Source organism: Artibeus jamaicensis, unplaced genomic scaffold (assembly GCF_021234435.1).
Source record: "Artibeus jamaicensis isolate MK-2021 breed Jamaican fruit bat unplaced genomic scaffold, CSHL_Jam_final contig_3230, whole genome shotgun sequence".
In the NCBI taxonomy this organism is placed as follows: domain Eukaryota; kingdom Metazoa; phylum Chordata; class Mammalia; order Chiroptera; family Phyllostomidae; genus Artibeus; species Artibeus jamaicensis.
Genome location: NW_026521764.1, coordinates 2,972,319 through 2,997,253, shown reverse-complemented (window position 1 = coordinate 2,997,253; position 24,935 = coordinate 2,972,319). Strand labels below are relative to the sequence as shown.

The following is a 24,935-nucleotide window of genomic DNA, read 5'->3' as shown; positions in this document are numbered from 1 at the left end:
GCCATTTTCCATTTAGTGTTTAATAAATAAGGCTACAATGAACATTTTGATCTGAATCTTTGTTTTTTGTTTTTGGGTTTTTTTTGGTTTTCCTTTAAGCAATTGCTTTAGCATAGATTCTTTTTTTTTTTAATTTTATTTATTTTTAGAGCAAGAGGAAGAGAAGGAGAAAGAGAAGGAGAGAAACATTAATGTGTGGTCGCCTCTCACGTGGCCCCCACTGGGGACCTGGCCCGCAATCCAGGCATGTACCCTGACTGGGAATCAAACTGGCAACCCTTTGGTTCACAGGCCCATGCTCAATCCACTGAGCTACACCAACCCAGGCTTTTCCATAGATTCTTAGAGACAGAATTAAGGGACCAGAGATTGGGAGTTTTTGAAGCCTTTTGGTGCTCACTGTGACACCACTGTTTTGGAACACAGGGATCTGTGAAAGTATCATCAGCCCTTCCTATTGGACTAAATGTTGTCTGAGTCCTCTTGTATTTTATAATTAGTTTCAAGGTTCTCCAATTTCATGAGTGCAGCTCTATTAAAGGGGAGAAGAGAGAGTGAGGAGATAGTCTGAGTTGACAAATAATCTCCACTTTCTTCTAGCCCAGCTTCCAGCCAGTCTTTTTTCAACCAGGCTCATTATCCGAGCTGTCAAGGGATGGTGTGCATGTTATGCAATCTCCCCCTGCCCGGGATTTCTGGTAGAACTTCTACTGAGGGGCAAGAGAAAAAATTCACAGAATAAACCATAGACACCCCAGTGGCTGGAACTTTGCTGCTTTGTGCTGCTGATGTGCCTCCTTTGTGGTGGCGTTTCAGGAAAATGCATGAAGATGCATGTTAAGTGGCTGAAGAAGAAGTCTCAAATATGCTAATCATCTAAGGCCAGGGCTCACCCCTGGTTCTGTGTCCTGTTGGTGTTAGGGCTAGAGTTGTCCTCTGCCTTGTCTACAAACAGGTCCTGGATGCTTCCCCCTTCAATATTTCTTGTCACTCCCAATAGCACTGGAGTGTTTGTATTACCCGGGGATGTGGTGGTTGGAGAGGTGGTGACTTGGTTGTTACCTTGGTGGTGGCCTGTTGGCCTCCTCACCCCTTCCCTTCCACCAGGAGCAGTAGATGACTCGAGGCAGAAGTGTGCACAAATGACATCTTTTTTGGAGGTGCATCTAGAGGGGATGTTGGACGCATAGACAGTCTTGCTTGTCCTTGGCGGCTGTGGGGTCCAGTCCCAGGGACAGTTTCCAGGAGCGATGATAACCTGATTGAAACCAGAACTGTGACCTGCAGATAGAATTTCTGTCTATGTAGCACTTTGTACAATCGAGGACTGTCCTGTTTATTAGAAATGACATTGTTTTGGCCCTAAACCCAGTGGATAGACTAAGTACCTGCTATGTGCTAGACAATGTCTTACAGGCTTCGCACACATGGACTTGAGACAGAATCCATCAGGTAGGCATTATTCATGACCTCCAAGTTACGCATGGAAAACCTGAGGTTCAGGGAGATGACCACTGCCCAGGGTATCCCGATGGGGATATTAGTGGTACGATCTTGAGCTCAGACCTGCCCCGTGCTGCTTCCCACAGCATTTCCCAGAGTATCCGTAAAACACAAGATATGAAAAGAAAAAGATTTTGAATTGGGGGTATTCTCACAGGCTTCCTACTTTTCCTGGTGGAGATGCTTCTCTACTTTGTAAATGTCAGAGATAATGAATGGTGATGAATCATCGCTAACCCTGGTTGAGGAATGGATGTTCTTGATTGCAGTGGAAGAAATACAGGTGCTGGGGGGTGGATTGAAGACAGGTGGCTCTGAGACTCCGTGTACATTGGAGTCTTTTATGAAATACCACCAGGAGCCCAGGAGAGCCTTGGGTCAGGGAAATGGAAAAAGCCAAGTGTAAAGTTTATAAGACACTCTCAATGTATGTTACGGAGTGATGAGGACTGAGACTATTGTGTATGGTGGTATTCGATTGGGTTAAAAATCTACACAGCAGAAATCTGGAGATTGGCAGGTGAGGTATGAGATCATCAAATATTTATCTTTAGTGTTCAGGTTAGAAGGGCGGATCTCGAAGGCCGTCCATAGCAATCACCTGGATGTGGCCACGTGAGGAGCATGCAGTTGCTAGGAGACCTGATTGAAGCCTCATACCAGGTGGGGGTGGCATTTTCCTCAGTGTATGGGGAGCCAGGAGGGTAGGCTGGCGGGTCTGGAGCTCGCGTGTTCCAGGACGGGTTTGAGGGAGGGAGGCAGAAAGGGCTGGCCCGCTCACTATCATCGCACAGACAGTGATAAAGAACTGCACGCTAAGGACTTGAGTGAGTAACGGGGTAGAGGTCAGATGTGAACAAATAAGCCTGGGGAGGGAACTATTTGCGGGGAGATGGTAATGAAGGCCACAAGAATGTTCTCCGAGGTGGGTGGGTAGGGAGGGAAGATCCCCAAGGATCAGTCCAGGTGGCCAACCTGCCGGACACTGAGCAGGGCGGGCCATCAAGGGTGTGTCCAGGGCTGGGCCTGCATGTTTTCTCTGTTTTCACATCATCTTCCTTCAGTCACTTCACCCTGGAAAGGCGCACTTTAAAATGTTCTGTTTCTTCACCAGGCTAGTGGTTAAACCGGTGCTTACTTTAAAAATACTCAATAAATCCCACAGATATTATATATGTACTTGGTTATACGTGTATGTATTGGAATTAAAACACAAAAAAAATCAGAAAAGCACCCAGTGGAACCCCCGGCTGTCCATTCCTGCCCGAGCCCAGTCAGCGCCCAGGTGCGCCGGCGCCTTTTCCTTTTGCCTGCACATACAGCTCGGCGGCCACCTTTCCATTTTGGATGCAAGCCCATGTCTCCCACAGGACTGGAAAGCTAGGTGACCTAAGGCACAGAGGCAGCCTCGTGGTCATCAGATTCCCTTGCATGTCTCATTCATCCCAGTGGTTGTGGAATCGGACTTTGTGAAATACGAGGGCAAGTTTGAAAACCATGTGAGTGGGAGCATCGAGACGGCCCTGGGGAAGGTGACGCTGAATGCCGGCAGCAAAGGCCTGGTGGAGACTCAGTCTTCGTTTGGGACCCTGAGGAAGCAGGAGGTGGACCTGCAGCAGCTCCTCAGAGACGCTGTGGAGAGGTGAGGAGACTTTTCTTTGGCACTTTGGATTTTAATGCACCTCAAATTTAGAGTCTGATCTTTCTTTGTTAAAAGGGTGACCAGTGGACACTTCGCAAATCAATAAGCATTATGGAACGCTTGTTGTGCTGAAACTTAATATTTAAAACTTTTTTTTCAATTACAGTTGACATACAATATTATTATTAGTTTTAGGTGTACTGTATAGTGATTAGACATTGATATAATTATGAAATGATGAGTCTAGTACCCCCTGATGAGTCTAGTACCCATCTGACGCCATGCATAGTTACGATATTACTGGGCGTATTCCCTGTGCTGTACTTTACATCTCTGTGACTTCTTTTTTACTAGCATTTTATATATTTTTTTCATTCGGCCCTTCAATCCCTTCCCATCTGGCAACCATTAATTTGTCTTATCTTATGAGTTTGTTTCTCTTTTGCTTATTCATTTATTTTGGTTTTTAGATTCCACATGTAAGAGAAATTATATGCTATTTGTCTTCTTTGTTTGCCTTATTTCACTCAGCATAATATCTTCCAGGTTCATCCATGTTGTTGCAAATGGAAGGATTTCATTCTTTTTTATGGCTGAGTTATATTTATATATATATATGTCAATATCTATGCCATATATTTATATTTATATATAACTCAGCCATAAAGATATATATGTCATCCATACATAAACACACACACACCCCACTTCTTTCTTATCTATTCATCTGCCAATGGACACTTAGGTTGCTTCCATATCTTGGATCTTTATAAATAATGATGCAATGAACAAAGGGGTGCATATGCCCTTTCTAATTAGTGTTTTGGATTTCTTCAGAGAAGTAGCCAGTAGTGGAATTGCTGAGTCATACAGTAGTTCTCTTTTTAATTTCTCGAGGCACCTCTGTGCTGCCCTTCACTCGTCTGCGTCCCCACCCACAGTGCGAAGAGGCTCCCCTTTCTCCACATCCTCACCGCATGTGTTTGTCGGTTTATTGGTGGTAGGCATTCTGACAGGTGTGGGGTGATATCGGATTGTGGTTTTAATTTGCATTTTTGTGATGATTAGTGACGTTGAGCTTTTTTTCACCTGTGCATTGGCCACGTGTAGGTCCTCCTTGGAGAAATGTCTGTTTAGGTCCTCTGCCCATTTTTCTAATTGGGTTATTTTGGGGTGCTACGTTGTATGAGTTACTTACATATATTGAATAACAACTCCTTATTGCATGTATCATTGGTGAAATTCTTCTCCCATTTAGTAGGTTTTTTACTTGTTTTTTTTTTTTTACCCAAAAATAAATCTAACAGGGCATCCTGCGTTTTTATTAGCTAGGTCTGGCGAATAAGGGGAAAGCAGGACCCGAGGGTGCGAGTGTCCAGGGGCCTCTATCCCCTTCATCTTCAGACGGCCCTCTCCAGCCTCGCCCTGCTGTTCAGTCTCGTAATCTCTGTTTCAAGAGCCACAGTGAGGCAATGCTCTGCAATCCCACTTCCCGATGCCGTTCTTCAAATGCTCCTTCTGATTCTGGTGGAGAAGTGGGTGCCAGTAGGGAGCCTGTGGGGAGGGGTCAGTGAGCCAAGCTGGGAGGAAACATTCTGCAGAGAAAGATGCCAGGGCTGGCAGTTATGGGCGGGACACAGGCGTCTGCTGAGTACCTACTGTGTGCCGGGCACTTTATGGACGTTAACTCGATTACTCTGCACAGTGTCACTTTTACTTTTGAGAATCTGAGAGTCAGTGAGGAGAAGTGGCTTGGGCTCAGCCCCAGAGCTTAGTGTGGGCGCTGGAGCTGGGGTTCAGCCCAGGATTCCCTGGCTCCAAAACTCCTTGTTCTTTCCCCTAAATCACGCTTGAAGCGACTGTGTAGCAAAGAAACAGGCCGAGGAGAGCATAGTGAACATGACGGCAGGGACGGAAAGGCAGAGGCGTGAGTCTGGGTCCCGGGGAGGGCGTCAGGCCCGTGCACAGCGCACTGGGCATCCTCCTGAGCAAGCCCACGTGGGCGGGTAGGCAGGTCTGCCAACCTGGAGGAGTCCGCACACGGGGATGCGACCACCTTGGGAGAGTCTCCAGAAGCCCTGTTGATTGTAGGGATGGCCAGGGGAGGGGCACGGAGACACCAGGAGCACATTTAAAGTCTAGGAATGGAAGAAGTGTCTCATGGCAGAGTCACCTCTTCTGCGTCCTGTTGCTGAGCGGCAACGGGGTGCTCCCAGGGAAGGCGGGGAGGGCTGACTCTCTGGACCCGGGACAGAGGGGTGCAGGGCTGCCGCTCCTGCTGCTCTGCTGGAGTCATAACTTCTTCCCTGCACCGTCGGCCTGTCTGAACGCCCGCAGGGTCATCGGATTGCTGACATGCTGTCTCACAGGCGCGTGGCCTTGGGAGTGGCAATTAGTCACCCGTAAGTGCTGTACGTTCTCGAGGGCTTATTTGCAGCCATTTATTTTTACTTCAGATCATTTAGATAAGTTGTCATCTGTATACAAGTTATATTTGCCCTCAGATCTCAGAGTGTTAGCTCTGTTGTCCACGAGATATGTGCACATCTCAAAAACAACTTCATCTGTCCTAGAAAAAACAAGTGCATGTGTATGTGGCTCCCGTCTGGCATTGCTGGGCATGCGGGCATTCACAGGGGTTAACCTTCCAGATACCCAAAGTGGGCGCCTTTGAGTGTTTATCCGAAAACATTCTGGATGGAAAGCATGCTAAGATAGATCAAGTAATTCTCCTCTTTTTTTTAAAAGAAAAAAGAATAACACATTTATCGAGACCATTTTAAAGTTTTTTTTTAATTAATTTTATTTAGTTATTTTTCAAGTACAGTTTTTTTGTCTGTTTCTCCCATCCCAGCCTCCCCCGCCCCTTGCTCCCCACCTCCCTCCCATTTCCACCCCCCCTTAGTTCTCGTCCCTGTGTCCTTCCTATTTGTTCCTCCAAATCCCTCTCCCTTTTCCCCTTAACTTCCCTCTCTCTCCCCTCTGGTCACTGTCCCCTTGTTCTCTATTTCAGTGTCTTTGTGTTTTTTTTTCTGCTTGCTTGTTTGTTTTGTTTTTTAGCTTCCTGTTAAAGGTGAGATCATATGGTATTTGTCTTTCAGCACCTGGCCTATTTCACTCAGCATAATGCTCTCCAGCTCCATCCATGTTGTTGCAAAGGGTAGGAGCTCCTTCTTTCTCTCTGCTGCATAGAATTCCATTCTGTATATGTACCACAATTTTTTGATCCATTCATTTACTGATGGGCCCCTAGGTTGCTTCCAACTCTTGGCTATTGTAAATTGTGCTGCTATGAACATTGTGGTACATAGGTTCTTTGATATTGATGTTTTAGGATTCTTGGGATATAATCCTAGCAGTGGAATTGCTGGGTCAAAAGGCAGGTCGATTTTTATTTTTCTGAGAAAATTCCATACTGTTTTCCATAATGGTTGTACCAGTCTGCAATCCCACCAACAGTGAACTAAGGACCCCTTTTCCCCACACCCTCTCCAACATTTGTTGTTTGTTGCTTTGTTTATGATAGCCATCCTGACTGGTATAAAGTGGTATCTCATTGTGGTTTTAATTTGCATCTCTCCGATAGCTAACGATATTGAGCATCTCTTCATGTGTCTCTGGATGTTCTGTATGTCCTCCTTGGAGAAGTGTCTGTTCAAGTCCTTTTCCCATTTTTTAATTGGGTTGGGTGTCTTCTTAGAGTGGAGTCGTGTAAGTTCTTTGTATATTTTGGAGATTAAACCTTTGTCTGAGGTGTCATTGGCAAATATGTTTTCCCATACAGTTGGTTGTCTTGCTAATTTAATACTGTTTTCTTTAGCCATGCAGAAGCTTTTTATTTTGATGAGATCCCATTTTGTTTATTCTTTCCTTTATATCCCTTGCTGTAGGGGACATATCAGTAAAAAAGTTGCTGTGTGAAATATCTGAGATTTTCTTGCCAATGTTCTCCTCTAGGACTTTAATGGTGTCACGGTTTATATTTAAGTCTTTTATCCATCTTGAATTTATTTTGGTGTATGGTGTAAGTTGGTGCTCAAGTTTCATTTTTTTGCACATAGCTGTCCAGTTCTCCCAGTACCATTTGTTGAAGAGGCTATCTTTATACCATTTTATGTTACTGCCCCCTTTGTCAAATATTAATTGACTGTAGAGAGTTGGGTTGATTTCTGGGCTCTCTGTTCTGTTCCATTGGTCTATGTGCCTGTTTTTATGACAGTACCAGGCTGTTTTGATTACAGTGGCCTTGTAATACAGTTTGATATCAGGTATTGTGATCCCTCCTACTTTGTTCTTCTTTCTCAAAAGTGCAGCTGCTATTCTGGGTCGTTTATGGTTCCATATAAATTTTTGAAGTATTTGTTCTATGTCTGTGAAATATGCCATCGGTACTGTAATAGGTATTGCATTGAATCTGTATATTGCTTTGGGTAGTATGGACATTTTGATGATGTTAATTCTTCCAATCCATGAACAAGGTATATGTTTCCATTTGTTTTTGTCTTCCTTGATTTCTTTCTTCAGGGCTGTGTAGTTTTCTGCATACAGGTCTTTTACCTCCTTAGTTAGGTTTATTCCCAGATATTTTATTTTTCTTTTTACTTTATCGAATGGGATTTTTTCCTTGATTTCTGCTTCTGCTGATTCATTGTTGGTATACAAAAATGCCTTTGATTTCTGGATATTGACTTTGTAACCAGCTGTTTTGCCAAATTCATTAATTAGTTCGAGCAGTTTTTGGGTAGAGTCTATAGGATTTTCCATGTAGACTATCATGTCATCTGCAAACAGTGACAGTTTTGCTTCCTCCTTTCCTATTTGGATGCCTTTTATTTCCTTTTCTTGCCTGATCGCTGTGGCTAAAACTTCCAATACTATATTGAATAGAAGTGGTGAAAGTGGACATCCTTGTCTTGTTCCTGATCTTAGTGGAAAAGCTTTTAGTTTTTTTCCCATTGAGTATGATATTGGCTGTAGGTCTCTCATATATGGCCTTTATTATTTTGAGAAATGCTCCCTGTATTCCCACTTTGCTGAGTATTTTTATCATAAATGGTTGTTGTACCTTATTGAAAGCTTTTTCCACATCTATTGATATGATCATGTGATTTTTGTCTTTGCTTTTATTTATGTGATGTATTACATTTACTGATTTGCGAATATTGAACCATCCTTGCATCCCTGGGATGAATCCTACTTGGTCTTGGTGTATGATCTTTTTGATATATTGTTGGATGCGATTTGCCAATATTTTGTTGAGGATTTTAGCATCTATGTTCATCAGCGATATTGGCCTGAAGTTTTCTTTCTTTGTTGTGTCTCTATCTGGTTTTGGAATTAAGATGATGCTGGCTTCATAAAAAGAATTTTGGAGTTTTCCATCCTTCTGGATTTTTTGGAATAGTCTGTGGAGAATAGGGGTTAGCTCTTCCTTAAATGCTTTGTAGAATTCTCCTGTGAAACCGTCTGGTCCAGGGCTTTTGTGTGATGGGAGTTTTTTGATTACTGCTTCAATTTCTTTTGCTGTTATTGGTGTATTTAGATTTTCTGCTTCTTTTTCACTGAGTTTTGGAAGATTGTATTTTTCTAGAAATGTGTCCATTTCCCCTAGGTTTTCAAATTTCTTGGCATACAGTTCTTCATAGTAATTTCTTACAATCCCTTCTATTTCTGTGGTATCAGTTGTAATCTCTCCTCTTTCATTTCTGATTGTGTTTATTTGTGTCCTCTCTCTCCTTTTCTTGATGAGCCTACTTAAAGGCTTGTCTATTTTGTTTATCTTCTCAAAGAACCAACTCCTGGATTCATTGATCCTTAGAATTGTGCTTTTAGTTTCTATGTCATTTAATTCTGCTCTAATCTTGGTTATTTCCTTCCTTCTGCTTGCTCTGGGCTGTCTTTGTTGTTGTTCCTCGAGTTCTTGCAGGCGTAGAGTAAGGTCGTTTGTTTGAAATGTTTCTATCTTCTTTAGGTAGGCCTGTATTGCTATAAACTTCCCTCTCAGGACTGCCTTCACTGTGTCCCATAAGTTTTGGGTTGTTGTGAGATCATTTTCATTTGTTTCCAGAAACGTTTTGATTTCTTCCCTAATTTCATTCTTGACCCATTCGTTGTTTAATAGCATACCATTCAGTCTCCATGATTTTGGGTGCTTTGGGTTTTTTTCTTTGGGGTTGGTTTCCAGTTTCAGTCCCTTGTGGTCAGAGAAGATGCTTGGTATGATTTCAATTTTCTTGAATTTTTTGAGGCTTGTTTTGTGTCCTGTCATGTGGTCTATCTTTGAAAATGTTCCATGTGCATTTGAAAAGAATGTGTATTTAGCTTCTTTGGGATGAAGGGCTCTATATATATCAGTTAAGTCCATTTCATCTAGGGTGTTGTTTAATGCCACAATATCTTTGTTGATAATTTGTTTGGAAGATCTGTCCATTTTTGATAGTGGGGTGTTAAAATCCCCTACTATAATTGTGTTGCTGGCTATATCTTTCTTGAAGTCCTCTAAGATTTTCTTGATATATTTGGGTGCCCCTATGTTTGGTGCATATATGTTTACAATGTTAATGTCTTCTTGGTGGATTCTTCCCTTGAGTATAATGAAGTGACCTTCTGGGTCTCTCTTTATGGCCCTTTTTTTTGAAGTCTATTTTGTCCGATATGAGAATTGCTACCCCAGCTTTTTTTTTCTTGTCCATTTGCTTGGAAAACTTGTTTCCAGCCTTTCACTTTTAGTCTGTGATGGTCTTTTGTCCTGAGGTGGGTCTCTTGTAGGCAGCATATGTGTGGGTCATGCTTTCTTATCCATTGAGCTATTCTGTGTCTTTTGATTGGAGCATTTAATTCATTTACATTTAAGGTTATTATTGATAGGTACTTATTCATTGCCATTTTTGTACCTGTGTTCCTCTCTTTCTCTTTTCCTTCCTTTCCTTAGAGCAGTCCTTTTAGTATTTCTTGTAGAGCTGGTTTGGTAGAGGCATATTATTTTAGGCTTCTTTTGTCTTGGAAGCTCTTTATTTGGCCATCTATCTTGATTGAGAGCCTTGCTGGGTAAAGTAGCCTTGGTCGTAGGCCCCTGGTTCTCATTACTTGGAATATTTCTTGCCATTCTCTTCTTGCTTGGAGTGTTTCCATTGAGAAGTCAGTAGCTAAACTTATTGGGGTTCCCTTGTATGTTACTTCTTTTTTCTCCCTTGCTGCCTTTAAGATTCTCTCTTTGTCTTGGAATTTTGCCATTTTGATGATGATGTGTCTTGAAGTGGGCCTCCTTGGGTTCCTCTTGATTGGGACTCTCTGTGATTCCTGGATTTGTGTGACTTTTTCTCTTATCAGATTAGGGAAATTTTCTCTCATTACCCGTTCAAATACCTTTTCTATCCCTTGTTCTTCTTCTCCTTCTGGTATTCCTGTTATTCGAATATTATTACGTTTCATATTGTCTTGTATTTCTCTTAATCCCTCTTCATTCTTTCTGAGCCTCTTTTCATTTTCTTGCTCTTTCTGTGAGATGCTTTCTACCTTGTCCTCCAACTCACTAATCCTATCCTCCGCTTCATCTATTCTACTTTTGAAACTTTCTACTGTGTTCTTCAATTCGGAAATTGTATTCTTCATTTCCTCTTGTCCCTTGCTGATAGTTTCCATTTTCCTTTTCATGTTGATGTAGTTTGCAGAGAGATCATTATAGTTTCCCTGTAGTTTCTGGTAGTTCACTGTGAGCTCTTTGAACTTCGTAATAACCAGTGCTTTGAATTCACTATCTGATAGTTGATCAGCCTCTATTTCTTCTAACATTCTTTCTGAAGTTTCTGCTTTTTCTTTCATTTGGGGATTGTTTCTTTGTCTTCCCATCGTTTGAGAATCTTCTTGTTAGTCTCTGCTTCTAAAATTGATCTGTTCTGAAACCCTGGTTTTATGGTGTGAACTTCTGTGGTATGATCCTTGTGAAGTTCAGTGGTGCAGACTCCTTGAAGTTTCTTGATGCTCTTCGTCTCCACCTACTCTCACGCTGGTCCTTGCGCTGGTCCCTGCGTTGGTCACCTACCACTGCTGAATGTCCTGGCTCTAGTAGCCGCCTCCTCAAGTGCCCTACGGCAGCGGCACAGGGGCTGGGAATGTCCTGGCTCCCATAGCTGGTTCCTCTGCCGCCCAGGGCCATCACAGGGGTTTGGAATGTCCCGGCTTCTGTACCTGACTCCCCGGTGTCCAGTCCTGTCTCTATGGCAGTGGCACAGAGGCTTAGAAGGTCCCAGCTCTGGTACCTGACTCCCCAGCGTCCAGACCTGTCGCTATGGGAGCGGCACAGGGGCTGAGAATGCCTCGGCTGTGTAGCTGACTCCTCTGCCTCCCAGGACCGTCACAGGGGTTTGGAGTGTCCCAGCTCCCGTATCTGACTCCCCAGCATCCAGTCCCGTCGCTACAGCAGCGGCACAGGGGCTGAGAATGTCCCGGCTCCCGTAGCTGGCTCCTCTGCTGCCCTGGGCCGTCACAGGGGTTTGGAGCGTCCCGGCTCCGTACCTGACTCCCCCGCGTCCAGTCCTGTCTCTATGGAGGCGTCACAGGGGCCTCCAGTGTCCCAGCTCCTGCAACTGACTCTTCTGTTGTTCAGGCCGGTAGCTATGGCATTGGCACAAGGGCCGAGAATGTCCCAGCTCCGGTTCCTGACTCCTCTGTCTCCCAGGACCGTCACAGGGGCTTGGAGTGTCTGGCTCCCGTACCTGACTCCCTGGCTCCCAGGCCTGTTGCTCTGGCGGCAGCACAGGGGCCGTGTGTGTCCCAGCTCTAGTAGCTGACTCTGCCGCTGTCTGGTGTTTCAGCGTCGGTCACAATCTCTGGTCTTTTAATTTCATAAATGCTGGGTAACCGATGGTTTATTGTGCTGTTTCTCTATAGATCTGCCAGGATTTTCACCCATGAGTACAGGAGCTAGCATCAGCTCCGTCCTACTCCGTCGCCATCTTCCCAGCATCCAAACTATATTCTACATTCTATCTTTTCTTCTTTTCTGGCATCTCTGAGGCCTGCTATGTCCAGAAGTCCATTTTTAAGTTTTTAAAAAATTCTTACCTGAGGATATCAAACCCTCGACCATTGGTGTGTGGGGTGACACTCCAACCAACCGAGCCACCCAGCCACCCAGCCACCTGGCCACCTGGCACCTGGCCACCCGGCCACCTGGCCACCCGGCCAGGGCTATTGAGGCCATTTTGTAATGACTTACATTCATGGTTTGTTCTCTCTTTTTTTTGTCTCCAAGATTTTATTTGAAGGGAGGGAGAGAAACATCAGAGTATGGTTGCTTCTCATGTGGCCCCTACTGGGGACCTGGCCCAGAGTTCCTGGGAACCCAGGAATGTGCCCTGCTGGGAATCGAACCAGTGACCCTTTGGTTGGCAGGCCCACACTCAATCCACTGAGCTACGCCAGCCAGGGCTCATGGTTTGTTTTTAAGATCCAGTATTATCCTGTAATAAATGCTTTAGTTTTTTCCTGCCTGTCTTCCATTGTCAGCTGTCATGTGCCACTGCCTTAAGAATAATCACCACCCTCACCCCATCTTTGCCACTATTACTTGCTTCTAATCTCCTGGGGTCCGGGGAATTATTCCTGGTAAGTAATTTCTGTAGGCCTGGTGTGTCAGTTCCGCCCCTGGCCTCCACTCCTGCCACTGCAGGTGAAGGAGTTGCACTAGAGGATCTCTGAGGGTCTCCTGGACAAATGTCAGCTCTTCCCCTTTGTGTTTGGGGCTCCATTCCCACCGGCTTCCAGAGAGGGCACCGTCATGTGCTTTGCTGGCTGTTTCGGGGTTGAGGCGGGTATTAGTAAACTGGCAGATTTCACTCTCATTCATTATTGTATTGTAAAGCAAATTTTGGTAAGACCGATTACATTTTTCCATGATTACATGATGGTTAGGAGCTTGGTTCTTTTTGAAGGACATTTTGCAAGCAATGGTATGGCCATGACAAACCTTCATGAGCATTTAAAGTATTTAGAAATTAAACTCAAAGCCTTCTATCTAAATAGTTCAATTGCACAAGCTGCATACACAGAAAAGTGTTAGTTAGATGTTACTGCTTTTTAGGGCCTCCCTTTGACCTCCCTACAGCCTTGACTGCAGCTCTCAGGAGTCTGTTTCAGCACCCTACCAACCCTTACTTTAGGTAGGTGTTTCTGAGGGGAAGGATTTGAGGGCCTGTCTTTCTTGAAAAAAAAAAACAAAAACAAAACCCGTTCATTGAGGTGGAAGCTGGTCTTCTTTTCTACTTGATACATTGCCCTGTGGCCAGCAGAGGCTTTGAAAATCATTCCATTTGTCTTCGTGTTCAACTCAGTGCTGGCACCATTAGTCTTAATAAACAGGGCTGGTGTCTAACAAATTAAAGACCTCTGGCCACAAGTACTTGGAACATGAGAGTTTCCTGCACCTGGTCCTTTTGTTCATTCTCTCTCTCTCTCCCTCTCTTCCTTCAGGGGCAGCCATCACCTAAAACAAACCAGGTGCAGGGTCGCAGGTCTGGAGGCGTGAGCAGCCGGCACCGCCTCCTTCTGCTCTTCCCCTGGTGTAGGTGGGTGGGGTATTTTAGGCTGATTACAGAGTGGTAAACTGCAGGCTCACTTAATGGCATGAAAAAAAATTGGTGGTGGAATCAGAAGTACAAGGTATAACATGCACTGATATACCACCCGCCCCCGCCCCCAGCTTAAAAGAGATCGTTGTCTGTAAACCAGGACACAGGAGCCATCTTTTTCTGCCTCCACCGTCCAGGATTTCATTAATAAATGGGATTAGTGCTCCCAAGGTATTTTCGGGAGAACTGAATGAGAGAATATAAACAAAGCACTAGAGTAGCGCCTGGCACGTGGCAGGTTCTCATTAACTGTGGCCTGTGGACATGCCCCTAGTTACTGCTCCAATGACCAGTCCGGCAAGGAGCCCGGCTCCCAAAGCCGGGGAAAGGTCAGAGCCCTGCGGGGCTGGAGAGTGTGACTCAGCACTCGTGCGGGTTGGGGAGGTGCTGAGCGTCAGACGAGGAATGCACTGAAGTCCTTGGGGTTTCTGGCCCATCGCGTTTCAGGTGCCCACCTCTCGGAGCCTGGTCTCCCTCCTCTGAAGGGGTAGGTGGCAGCACGGTCCCCATCCTCAGCAGCCCCCCCTGAGGAAGCACGGACTAAGTGTTGGGCAGGCCACAAAGTCCATTTAGTTTTTTCCATAAAAGAAAAGGCACATTTTTCACTGTCACCAGCAACTATTGATTTGGTTATGTTGACTATGTTGGCTATCTCCTGTGTGGTGTAACACTGATCGTTCTCAATTAATGTCTCAATTTGATTGCTGTCTACTTCAACTGGTCTACTCAACTGTGAAGCACCATCCAGCGAGAAATGTCCAGCATGAAACTTCGAAAATCACTTTTGAGACATGTGGTCAGTCACAACAACTCCAAACAGTGCAGGAATCTTTTTTTTTTTTTTTGCATTTCAGTTGTGTTTTTACCTTTCTTGACATAAATAAAGCATAATATGCTGAAAATATTTCTTATTTTCTTCCATCTTCAATATTATAAAATGGCTACACAAAAACTCACCAATTTTGATAAGTTTTTTTAAAACCGCATAGTGACAGCCATTACAATACAATCTAACAGAATTGCTTCAAATGAAGTTAAAGACAGCTAAGTGCTACTAGAGCGTCTTACGGAAAAAAAAAAAACAAGCGAACCCTTTGGCCAACCCAGTACTTTCGGTGAAAGCCAGAGACCTTTGGTTCCTCCCTGTGGCAGCACCCTGGCCTCTCCAAAGTGAGTGTGGACCCAGACGGATGCCGTGCAACGGTCTGGAAGTCAGGCTCTGAGTGTGTTTCGTTGGCTGCAGGAGATGCTTGTTCAGTTCTCAAAGAAAGATGTAGGAAGCCCTTGAACAGCAGCAGCAGTAGGATGTTCATGGGCCTGGTCTTCCATCACATGCTTTGTGCGAAGAGCCGCTAGGAAGCTCCCCAGGTCCCATCAAATCCACTCTTCTGAAAAAGCGTCTTTTCTGAGACCTCCTGGGCCATGCCCTCCTGTGCCATCTGAAAGTCAGTCAGTTTATTGTCACCTCTTTCTAAATCGTCCCGTCTCCTGGTTTTGGTCTCAGTTCCTAGAACTGGGAACACTTGGAAGCTTGTCTGACTTTTGGTTGTCTCTGTCCACAACGTAACCACAGACAGCTGATAACCCCTCATTCGGGAGAGAAGGACCCTCTGGGGATTCTTTGAAGTCTTTGATCCTGGGCGTGGTTTTTGTCTTTTTCTTACAGAAATTGTGCTGTCCTATGAGTTTTACTTTGAAAGGCTACTTCTGATTCATTTGGAACTAGGTGGGGACTTAAGTCCTAAAGAGAGACACTCGAATACTACTTTCCTCTAAGATTGATAGACGTTCTCATTACTTCATCACACCTAAAACATCATGCACTGTCAGATGCTCCACTGTTTTATGTACCACCGAGAAAGAGCACTGCCAATCAAACTGGGTGACTCGTCAGTTTTAAAACATCCTGATTTCAGAGATGTGAAGATATGAAAAAAAAAAAGTGTATGCTTTAGAATGGATGAGACACAGTGCACAAGACTGGGTGGACTGGGGTGAGTCAGGTGACCGGACGTGTATCCCACCCCATCTTTTCACCCAGAGACGGACACACGGACTGTGACCATCACCAGACGCCCCATCTTCCCTGTAAACCCGCCTCTCTGCCCACGCCCCTCGGAGGTGCTGGCTTGTGAGGCATGAGTGCGGTCGCCTCTGAAATCTGAGTATCAGAAATCCAAGTATCAGATGGGGCTCCTGCTCACCTTGGGCCTACACTTAGTCTCTCACTGCATGAGTGTATCTGTTAGATACTGGTCTTACTGTCCCTGGGCCCAGCCTCACAGCCGTGGCCCTGGTGCAGGCTTCCACCTGCTCTCTTACCCGCTGTCCACGAGGCTCCTGGCTCGTCCTTCTTCCCTTAGTCTCACCCCGTCCAGGGACTTCCCTACACGGTGGCCAATCAGATTGTGTCACTGCCTAGCTCCCATCTCTGCTCTCCACTGTCCTCAAATGACACACGGCCTCTGCCCGACAAGTCCCTGCCTCTGCTCTTCAGCTTTATTTCCCACTGTTCTCCCCGCGCCCCCTCCAGGCCTGCGCCCCAGACTTATTTCAATTCCTGGGACTGATGTCCCAGGCTCTCTCTCACCTCCCAGCCTCAACTGGAGCCTCCTCAGGCCTCCTGTCCACACAGACACACAGAAGGACACACACACACACAGACCCACTCCCCCTACTTCCCTGGCCAGTTCCTCAGGTGAGGACCCCGCCCCACCACCTTTGAATGCTGCATCCTTAGATGTCCCTCTCGGGGGACCAGCCCCCACTGTGTGATGATGGGCACTGTAATGGCCCGACGGCACAATCTCTGTCCCTCCTGGAATGTCTTCTCATTCACTGTGGGCCCCTGCAGAGTAAACACTGATTCGTTGTTTACTCTGCCTGCAGCAGAGTAAACACTGGTTGGCTGGAAGAATAATCGGTTCATCTTTTATCTTACATCTAAGAAGCCTGAGATGCAAAAGTTAATTAATTTGCCTGGACTCAGGACTGAAGTCCAGGTCTGCAAAACACACCATTTTCCCAATCCAGCCACTGATGCAGAGCTTGGAAAGAGAGCACTGTCACCAGGGCTCCCGCGTGGACTCATCCTCTGCCTCAGCTTGGTTTGGTGTTATCAACTTTCAAACCTGCTGCAGCTCCTGCATCCAAAAGGTTGAAAGTCCACAATGGCTCACTTTTTTTTTCATTGCTTCTTTGTGGTGTATGAGTGAGATAAGGTATTATATGACTGCAATGTGAACAGAGGTGGGGTGATCTCACCATGGGAGTGTACTGGACCCTTTGGTAATCCTGTGTCCTTTGCACTGTGCCCAAATTCTAATTTTTTTTCCAGGCAATTTAGAATCCTGAAGTCACAGCCAAGTGGAGCGCATTACAGTGGAGCCCCAGGGCATCCAAGTTCAGATTGCTAGGGATTTCCAGGCCCAGGCTCCGAGCACCTCTGCTGTGTGGGAAGTTTTTCATGGTTGAAATGCAGACTCTGGGGCTGCGGGGAGGAGCCAGTCCCTGGGCGGCTGCTCCGTTTCCCCGAGAAGGTCTGCTTCCGGTCTCTGGGGAGGTCTTGCAGGAGGCTTGAGCAGAAAGACTCCTTGTTCGTTAACAAGTGTGTATTAAGTACCTTCTGTATGCAGGGCCCAGGGGAGGTGCAGGAGGGAGAAGGGAGGCAGAAAGATGCAGGGCTTCGGAGATTGGCAGGCTCAGCTGTGTTCTCATCACTGCCCTGGATGAGAACATTCTTGGCTGTGCACCTTCGGGTCACTGGTTAGGAGTTCTCTCTGTCTCAAATAAGGGTGACGGTAATATCATGAACCAGTAGGGTGTCTTTAGTTGCAAAGAACATCTGCAATTACCTCACAAAGGAAAACATCCCCTGGATGAATGTTAAGGGTGAATCGCCCTTAACCTATGTTAAAGGCGGATGGTTAACTCAGCAGCTCAGTGGAGCCTCCTTGTGGCAGCTTTTATGCCTCGCCAGTCCCAGCAGCCTCGTTCTCTTAGTCCCCAAATGACCTCATGGAAGACAGTAAGGCAGGAAAGTGCTTTTGAAACCGAAAAAGCTAGCATTCGTCCTGCCTGTCGCCTACCAGACCCAATAAGCAGAGACTAGGGACTGAATCTTTCTGGGTGCTTTATTCAGGTGGCTGGTGATTTGAGAAGACGGCAGGTTCGTTCTTTGACAGACCATCCTCTTTTTTTTTCAAGCCAGCCCTGTTTGTAAGGGGCCAAAAGTCTAGGCGAGGGATTTGGAATTCAGGAAAAAGGTTAATCAGATAAACAAACGCTGCAGCCCAGTGATCTCCCTAACATCCTTTCATCCGCGGATTGGTCATTTTCTTTATCTGTGTCCTGGGTGGCGGACTGTCTCTCCCTGGAACACAGTGGCTGGGATACCTTGCTGATTGCTTATGGTCTCTACTGGGGCACGAAGGTGGAACGGCTTGTGGTCTCCTGGAGTGGGGGCGGGGATGCACACCTGCAGTTCCGGGAACAGTAGCTTGTCACATGCATTAGCCACTAGGCTTATTAACTATCACTTCAAACTAAAATTTTACAACTCGGGTTCCCCTTCAGTTTCTTCCTTGTGCTTCATTTTAAGAGAGACAAAACTCCTCCTGGGGACCCCCAACAGACTTCTCCTCAGGTTTCAGTGGTCAGATGGCCATGGATGCCCCATCCAACCCCACCCACTTCTGAGAACAGTGGAGTCGCCAGGACCCACACAGAGACTCATCTGTGTGCCCGGGCGCACCCCTCCACCCCATAGCCCAGGCTTCCGGACCTGCCCTCAGCTGGCGTAGGAGGCTAGTGGCCGGCACTCAGGGCGTCGGAGCCTGTGGACCAGCATGTTCAGGGCAGCGCCTGTAGGAGCACCAGGCGCGTTTGAGGGGCTGCTTTCCTCCCTTTCCTTCGCTAGGAGCCTACAGACTTTAAAGGGGGAAAGGCCTGGCCCCCTGGAAGGGTAAACAGGCAGATGGACACAGATATCTGCATTTGAGGATTTTAGGAGGTTTCTACTGAAATTAAACTCTAGTCCTGGCTTGATGGGCTGGATAGGATCTGTGGCTGGAGCCAGTTGGCTTTCAAAAGAGAAGCAGGCTCTGCGGCTTAAGGAAATGTCAGAAGAGCAGAGCCAAGTTCACGGGCAGCACGCACCAGCCCAGTCTCAGCCACCTTTCTGATTTTTCCACTCTGCAGCCGGTCCGCGGACACACGCTTCTTTCACTGCCACGGCAGCCAGTAAGTCAGATGTCTTTGGGAGAAGTGCCTGAGTCATTGAAGGTTTTTTCGTTGTCCCTTTTCAAAATTTTTATTGTTGACACTATTAGCCACATCCCCACTTCCACGCTCCCCCCCCCCCCACTTTGCCGACCTCTACCCAGCTCCCACCCCACCATCCCTCTGCCCGTCACCACACTCTTGTCTGTGTCTGTGGATTATGTGTGTATGTTCTTTGGCTGGTCCCTTCATCTTCTTTCATCCAGAACCCCCTGCCCTCACTACAGGTTTAATCATCAGTATATTCCTACATTTCTGTGGGTTAGTAATTCTTGCTTAATACTCTCACAGGAGCAGGCCGGCCACCACCTCTGCTCCTGGGGAGATGTAAGCTCTGCTGTCTTGCCCTGTTTCTTTCGAGCGCATTTGTACCTGACTCTTGCTGTTGGCTTTTAGAGCCGTGGGGTGGAAAGAGCACTGGTCCCAGAGTCAGAAGGTGTGCGTCCTGATTTTTGCCACTAACATGCCATGTTACTCAGCCAGTCTCCCACCTCTAAGGGACACAGAGTCTATTTCCCAGCATAGACGTCAGATCAGATGCGGGTGACCAGGACCACCTCCCGACCTGTGGAGACAGACGTTGCAAATCGGTCACAGCTCCCCTGCCCCTCCCGACCTCCCCGTCTAGACTCAGTCTTTGGACCCTTAGCGATTGAGGATGGATCAGTCAGAGGGGATGCTCAAGAGGAAACTGGTTTTCATTTCAGAACTAGTAATCCCCGGGGCCTCTGTGGTTTTATAAGTTCCCCATAGCTGCCTGGACAGAAGCTGATGGCTCCTGCTCTGTCGTGATGCACCTACGGTGGGGAGAGCCTGACAGGAGCTCCAGCGGAGCTCCTCCTCCAGGACAGGTTATTATCAAGGGCTGTTACCCAGTGGGGTCCCCGGCCTCGCTCACTGAGACAGCCCCAGCAGCCGGCCCAGTGCCCGGCACAAAACAGGGCTCAGTTATGTGTGGAGTGGAATGATGAGTTTTGGGGTGGGGACTGCATGAGGATGCTTATCTCTGGGAGGGACCTGGGGCTGCATCATTGGGTTGGAAGAGAAAGCGGCTTTCCTCCTTCTTGGGGCATTGTTTGAGTTTTCGAAGTCTGCTGTGGGTTTCTTCTGTGAGTTTGCATTTTGGCTTTCAAAGCCTGAGAAGGAAGAGAATGGAAATAAAGCCTCTGTGGGAGATGGGGGGTAGCTCCTTTCGGGCTGGGCCTGGGGAGATTTTTCCTGCTTTAGGACAGGACCCTGCTTCCTGCAGGTGCCCTGGCCCCTCCCTACCTCCTCAGCAGCAGCCTCCGGCTCTGAGCCCCGCCCTCCTGCCACCGCACTGCCTGTTTCTTCAAGCCCTGCCTGGGTCCTGGCCAAGGGCCCACCTCCTGAGGCACTGGACAATGTGGCCGGGCCTTCGACTGGCCTGGGGAGGCATCCCGATTTGGCTTTCCTGCCAATACCAGAAGGAAAGAGACATTTACAAACGGGTCCCGGGCAGGTCAGTTTATGTAAAGGCTCACTAAGGTCGGTCTCACAGCCATTTCTCACTTTACAGATGTGCAGACCGAGTCTCCGAGACAGGAGGTGGTAACCCAGCCGGGAGGAGATAAAGCTGGGAGCCGGGGAGAAGGGGGTGGGGGTCAGCAGGCCGACTGGGTGAGGAAGGGGCACCCTTCTCTCTGTTTAGTGTGTCCCCCTCCTGTGTCTCCAGATGTGATCCTTTGGGTCCAACCCTTTGAAGTTGGTTGTACTTGGCCCCTGTCTCAGGGGCCTCCTGCCTGCTTTCATAGCACCATCGACCAGGAGGAGAGAGGTGCCCCCGGCTGTCCTTAAAAATATGTGAAGGGGACGAGGAACCTCTGGCTGCTCCCTTTCTGGTCGGAGAGCTCCTGCCCTGTTTCTCTGGTCTGTGGGCTTTGACCCCAGGCTGGACTAGGGAGAGAATTCTACTCTGACGCTGCCTGCAGGGTTTCTGTGATAACTTAGTCCTTTGTCCACCGACTGGGTGGGCAGCTTGGGTCTTAGGTAAGGGGACTGTGTCCCCCAGAGCTTGGAGTCTGTCCAAAGGACTTTTAATCATTCTTAAAAAAAAATTACTGATATGTTCACACGGCTTTAATGTCGAAAGGTCAAGAGAGCAAAGGTGAGGAGTCTCCCACCCCTCATCTCTCAGCCGTCTCGTTCCCCACCCAGGAGGCAGCCACGGTCAATGGTTCCCAGGGGTCTCTTTCTAAAGACAATGTGTGTGTGTGTGTGTGTGTGTGTGTGTGTTGTTGTTGTTGTTGTTGTTAGCAATTCCTAAGAGGGCCCAAGCGAACTGGAGCGAATTGGGACAGTCCCCAGGGAAGCATTTGTGACAGTGCAAGGTGCTGAGTCAGGGACAACAGGCAGATAAGGATATTCTGAAGACAATTCCCAGAGGACCTGGCTATAAAACCTCCTTTCCCCACAGCGAGACAGGCGAGATACTGACATGTGGAAGTGGACACAGCAGTGGTCAAAGTCCTCCTTTAGCCACAGGGCGCCCTCGCCCAGAGCAACGGTAGGGGCTGCCCGGAAATGCCACCCTGGGCTGCTTAGCTGTGTGACTTCCGTTACTATCTTCGCCCTCTCTGGGCCTCCTTGCTCCTCATCTGTGAAACCCCTGATCTAGGGTTTTAAACTTTTGTTACCCTTTTAGTCTGAAGAAAGTGTGGACCTCCTTGGATGCATAGGTCATTAGGATTACACATGTAAGTGAATCACACTGAAACATGGTGGGTTTTCACACTTGGTGGCCCCGGGGGTCCCACTGGGCAGTGTGATTCCTGCTCCGAGTAGGCTCAGAGCCAGGCCCAGCTCCCCCCCGCTGTGCTGGCGCCTGGCACAGTGCGGGGTCTGGTGGTGCTGACGGGGGGGGGGGGGGGTGGGGGTGTGGAGTCAGGACCATCCACGTTCCCTGACAGTCGGCTTCTCCTCTGTCTACAGAGGGTCTCCTCTCTAAGAGATGAGTGGGTTTGCCCAGCGTTCAGTTTCCAAAAGGTGGCAGCACTGTCCCAGGGAACAGACTCCCGGCCACCTGGTGGGAAGTGCCTTTGTGGCCGCCTTCTGCCCTCCTGCCCTCGAAGCCCAGGAATGTGTTTCTCATTTCTCGTGGGCCTGAGGTGTCCTGTCCACGTTCCTCTCCCCTCCCCGTCACCTGATCTTAGCCTCGCAGATGGGCCCCGTCCCTGGCCAGCTTCTCTTCCCTGACCCACGGCCGGTGCCTGGCTGGGCGGGCAAGCAGCTCGGGACCTGGCTGCAGTCAGACGCAGAAGGAAGCTGTGCTCCTGCCGTTGACTTTCCCCTTCCTGCGGCTGTCTGGGGTGGGGTGGCCTGGGGGTGCTGGAGGGAGGTGGGCATTTCAGGCAATGGAGTCTTGGGGGTGTTTTTCTTTTCAACCACTTTGTCATGGGCTGAGACGGCCTTGGGTGTTTTAAGGGATCTGTGTGTGGTTGCCAATTGCCAGAGTCACTTCATACTCGGCGGTGGCCGCCAGTCGTCCTGCGCTGGTTCTGGGGCCGGGAGTTGGGGGAGGATGAGCCATTCCTGGACTCCCACGGAGTGGGTTTGCGTTCAGGAATCTGCTGGAGAACACAGGTGTGCACAGCAGACAGAGGAGCCCGCGGGAAAGGACCAAGCCAGATGCAGTTCTGACTGGCGGGCATGTGGGGTGTCATCTTCAGTGCCCGAGCCTCCAGGACAAAAAACGGTCCCTTAGGACGGCTTTCTGTCTACATATCGGTCTTTAAACCACTGTGCCAACTCGCTGTTGCTTCCATGGTCCACACTCTCTCTCTCTTTCATACCCAGATGCGCACAGAGTCAGGCATTTATACACTGATTAGGGCGCATGGACGAAGAGGGACAACCCCACAGGGTTTATTTAGTTCACCCTTTATTCCAAAAGCAGGTCTGGAGCCAAAGCTGTGCGCTCGCTTGGTCTTGGGAGAAGCTGGAGTCTGGAAGCGCGAGTTTATAGTCTGCCCCGCAGGGCGGAGATGGCAGTGAGCAAACAAGCGGAGGAGCTAGGAAAGTGCGGGGGACAGACTGTGCTCTCCAAAGAAGTGGTCTTACGAGTAACAGTGTGACAGTGGCGAGCAGGAGGCACCACAAGGCCGGGAGAGGGGTCAGGACTCCTGGGTCCAGGACCTCGGTCCAGTCTGAGCCTGATGAGTTCAAGGCTCAGAGAGAAACCGCAGGTGCCGCCGACTTGGGCGGGGCCAGATCCGGAGGCCTAGTAGCCTGGGGGAGGGGTTGAGATGCGACAGGACAGTGACAAGATGAAGTCCCTCCAGCCCAGTTACACAGCCTGTAATTCCCATCATGTGGCATTGTGTTTGCGGCCTCCTCGGAGGAACGCAGGGCAGTGGCTGGAGTCAGCAAGCCTTTCTGTGGCGTTTAACGCCGTGCTCCTCGAAACCCGGCGACAGTCCCACAAGGACAGGTGTCACCGTGAGCACATCCGTGAGAGAACCCAGGGGCAGGCCTGGAGTAATTCACTCAGGGTCCCCCAGCGAAGGGCCAGAGCTGGGTTCGAATCCCAGCAGGGCAGGCGCCACGCCCCTGCTCCTCGTGCCTTCCCGGCACTGGAGCCCTGGGTGGCTTTCTGTTGCATTGTCAGTTTATTCTCATTACTTAGTTAATATGGGGAAACACTGTTATAATTTGCATTTCTTTGACCACTGCTGAGATGGCATAGATTTTCACGTCTTCTTTGTGATAAAATATGTATAGCATAAAATTTGTCTCTTAACTATCTTTCAGTGTCTAATTCCCTGGCATTAAGTACATTCACTGTCGTGCAGCCAACACCACTACCCCTTTCCAGAACTTCTTTGTCACCTGAAACAGAAACTCTATTGTCACCTCGCAAGAACCCCCCGCCTCCGCCCTGGCACCTCAAATCCTCCTTTTGTCACTGTGAATTTGCCTGGATATTTCATACAAGTGGACCATCCGACACGTGTCCTTCTGTCTGGCTTATCTCACTCCGCATGATGCCCTCGAGATCTGCTCATGGCGCAGCCCGTGTCCGAGCCTCTGTGTTGAGTGGCACCCACTCGGCACTCGCACCGCACGTGCTTGCCAGCTGTCTGTCCACGGACACTGGCCGTTTCCACTCCGGCGGCCGTGCACATGGAGACAGGACCTTTCCGGCCACTCGCGGCGGTTCTGGGGGAGCTCTCGGGAGCCTGGAGAGCCCGCTGCCTGGAGCGGGGGGCAGGGGACCCTCCACGTGTGCAGTTAGGGATGGTGCTGAGCTCTTCAAAGGAACTAGCCTGGGAATGTTTGAAAAGCCCAGGTGAACACTGCAATTGTTCTCATGCCAAAACCCATCCTAATTTGGTTCCCTTCCCGTCCACTTCATGGACTCAGAGAGTTAAAATCCCTGGGAGGTTATTGTGTCCTTTGTTTCCAAGTATGAAGTTGTCTCCTAGAGGTGGAGACTTAGCTTGCTCTGGACGGGCCTCAGGGTCACTGCGTGGGAGTCTCGGGTCTGCCGGGTGACATGGGGCAGGTTGGCCCTAACTGGCCTCAGTTTCCCCACCTGTAAAATGATGTACACCCCTTGGTAAGAAACTATACCTCCTTCTGGGACAGAAAGGTTAAGACGTTCCTTCTTCATTCAAACCTAATTTCTTCATCGCTGCTGCTTGTACTGCCAGCCTGTTCCTCTCTCATCTGTGAGGAGGCACTGCCAGCGTCCCACCCCCGACCAGCGATTCTCTACTTCCTGGGCCACACTGTCACGTCCGTAGACCCTTGGCCTCTGATCAAATGACAAAGCGGAGTCCCCGGGTGTGAGGCAGGCGGACTGCGGTTCCTGCGCTGGCAGCGGGGGGCTCTTTTTTCTTCCTCCTTGACGACCAGCAATGCTT

General features: G+C 48.3%; 1 protein-coding gene across 2 annotated transcripts in view; it reads left to right on the top strand.

Annotated features, from left to right (window-relative positions):
- GSDME (gasdermin E) overlaps nucleotides 1-24,935 on the top strand; it is a 52,315-nt gene that overhangs the window by 9,536 nt on the left and 17,844 nt on the right. For both annotated transcript variants that reach the window (XM_053663615.1, XM_053663614.1), the window contains exon 3: nucleotides 2,953-3,145. In XM_053663615.1, coding sequence (XP_053519590.1) covers nucleotides 2,953-3,145 — 193 coding nt within the window. The remainder of the gene's footprint in view (nucleotides 1-2,952; nucleotides 3,146-24,935) is intronic.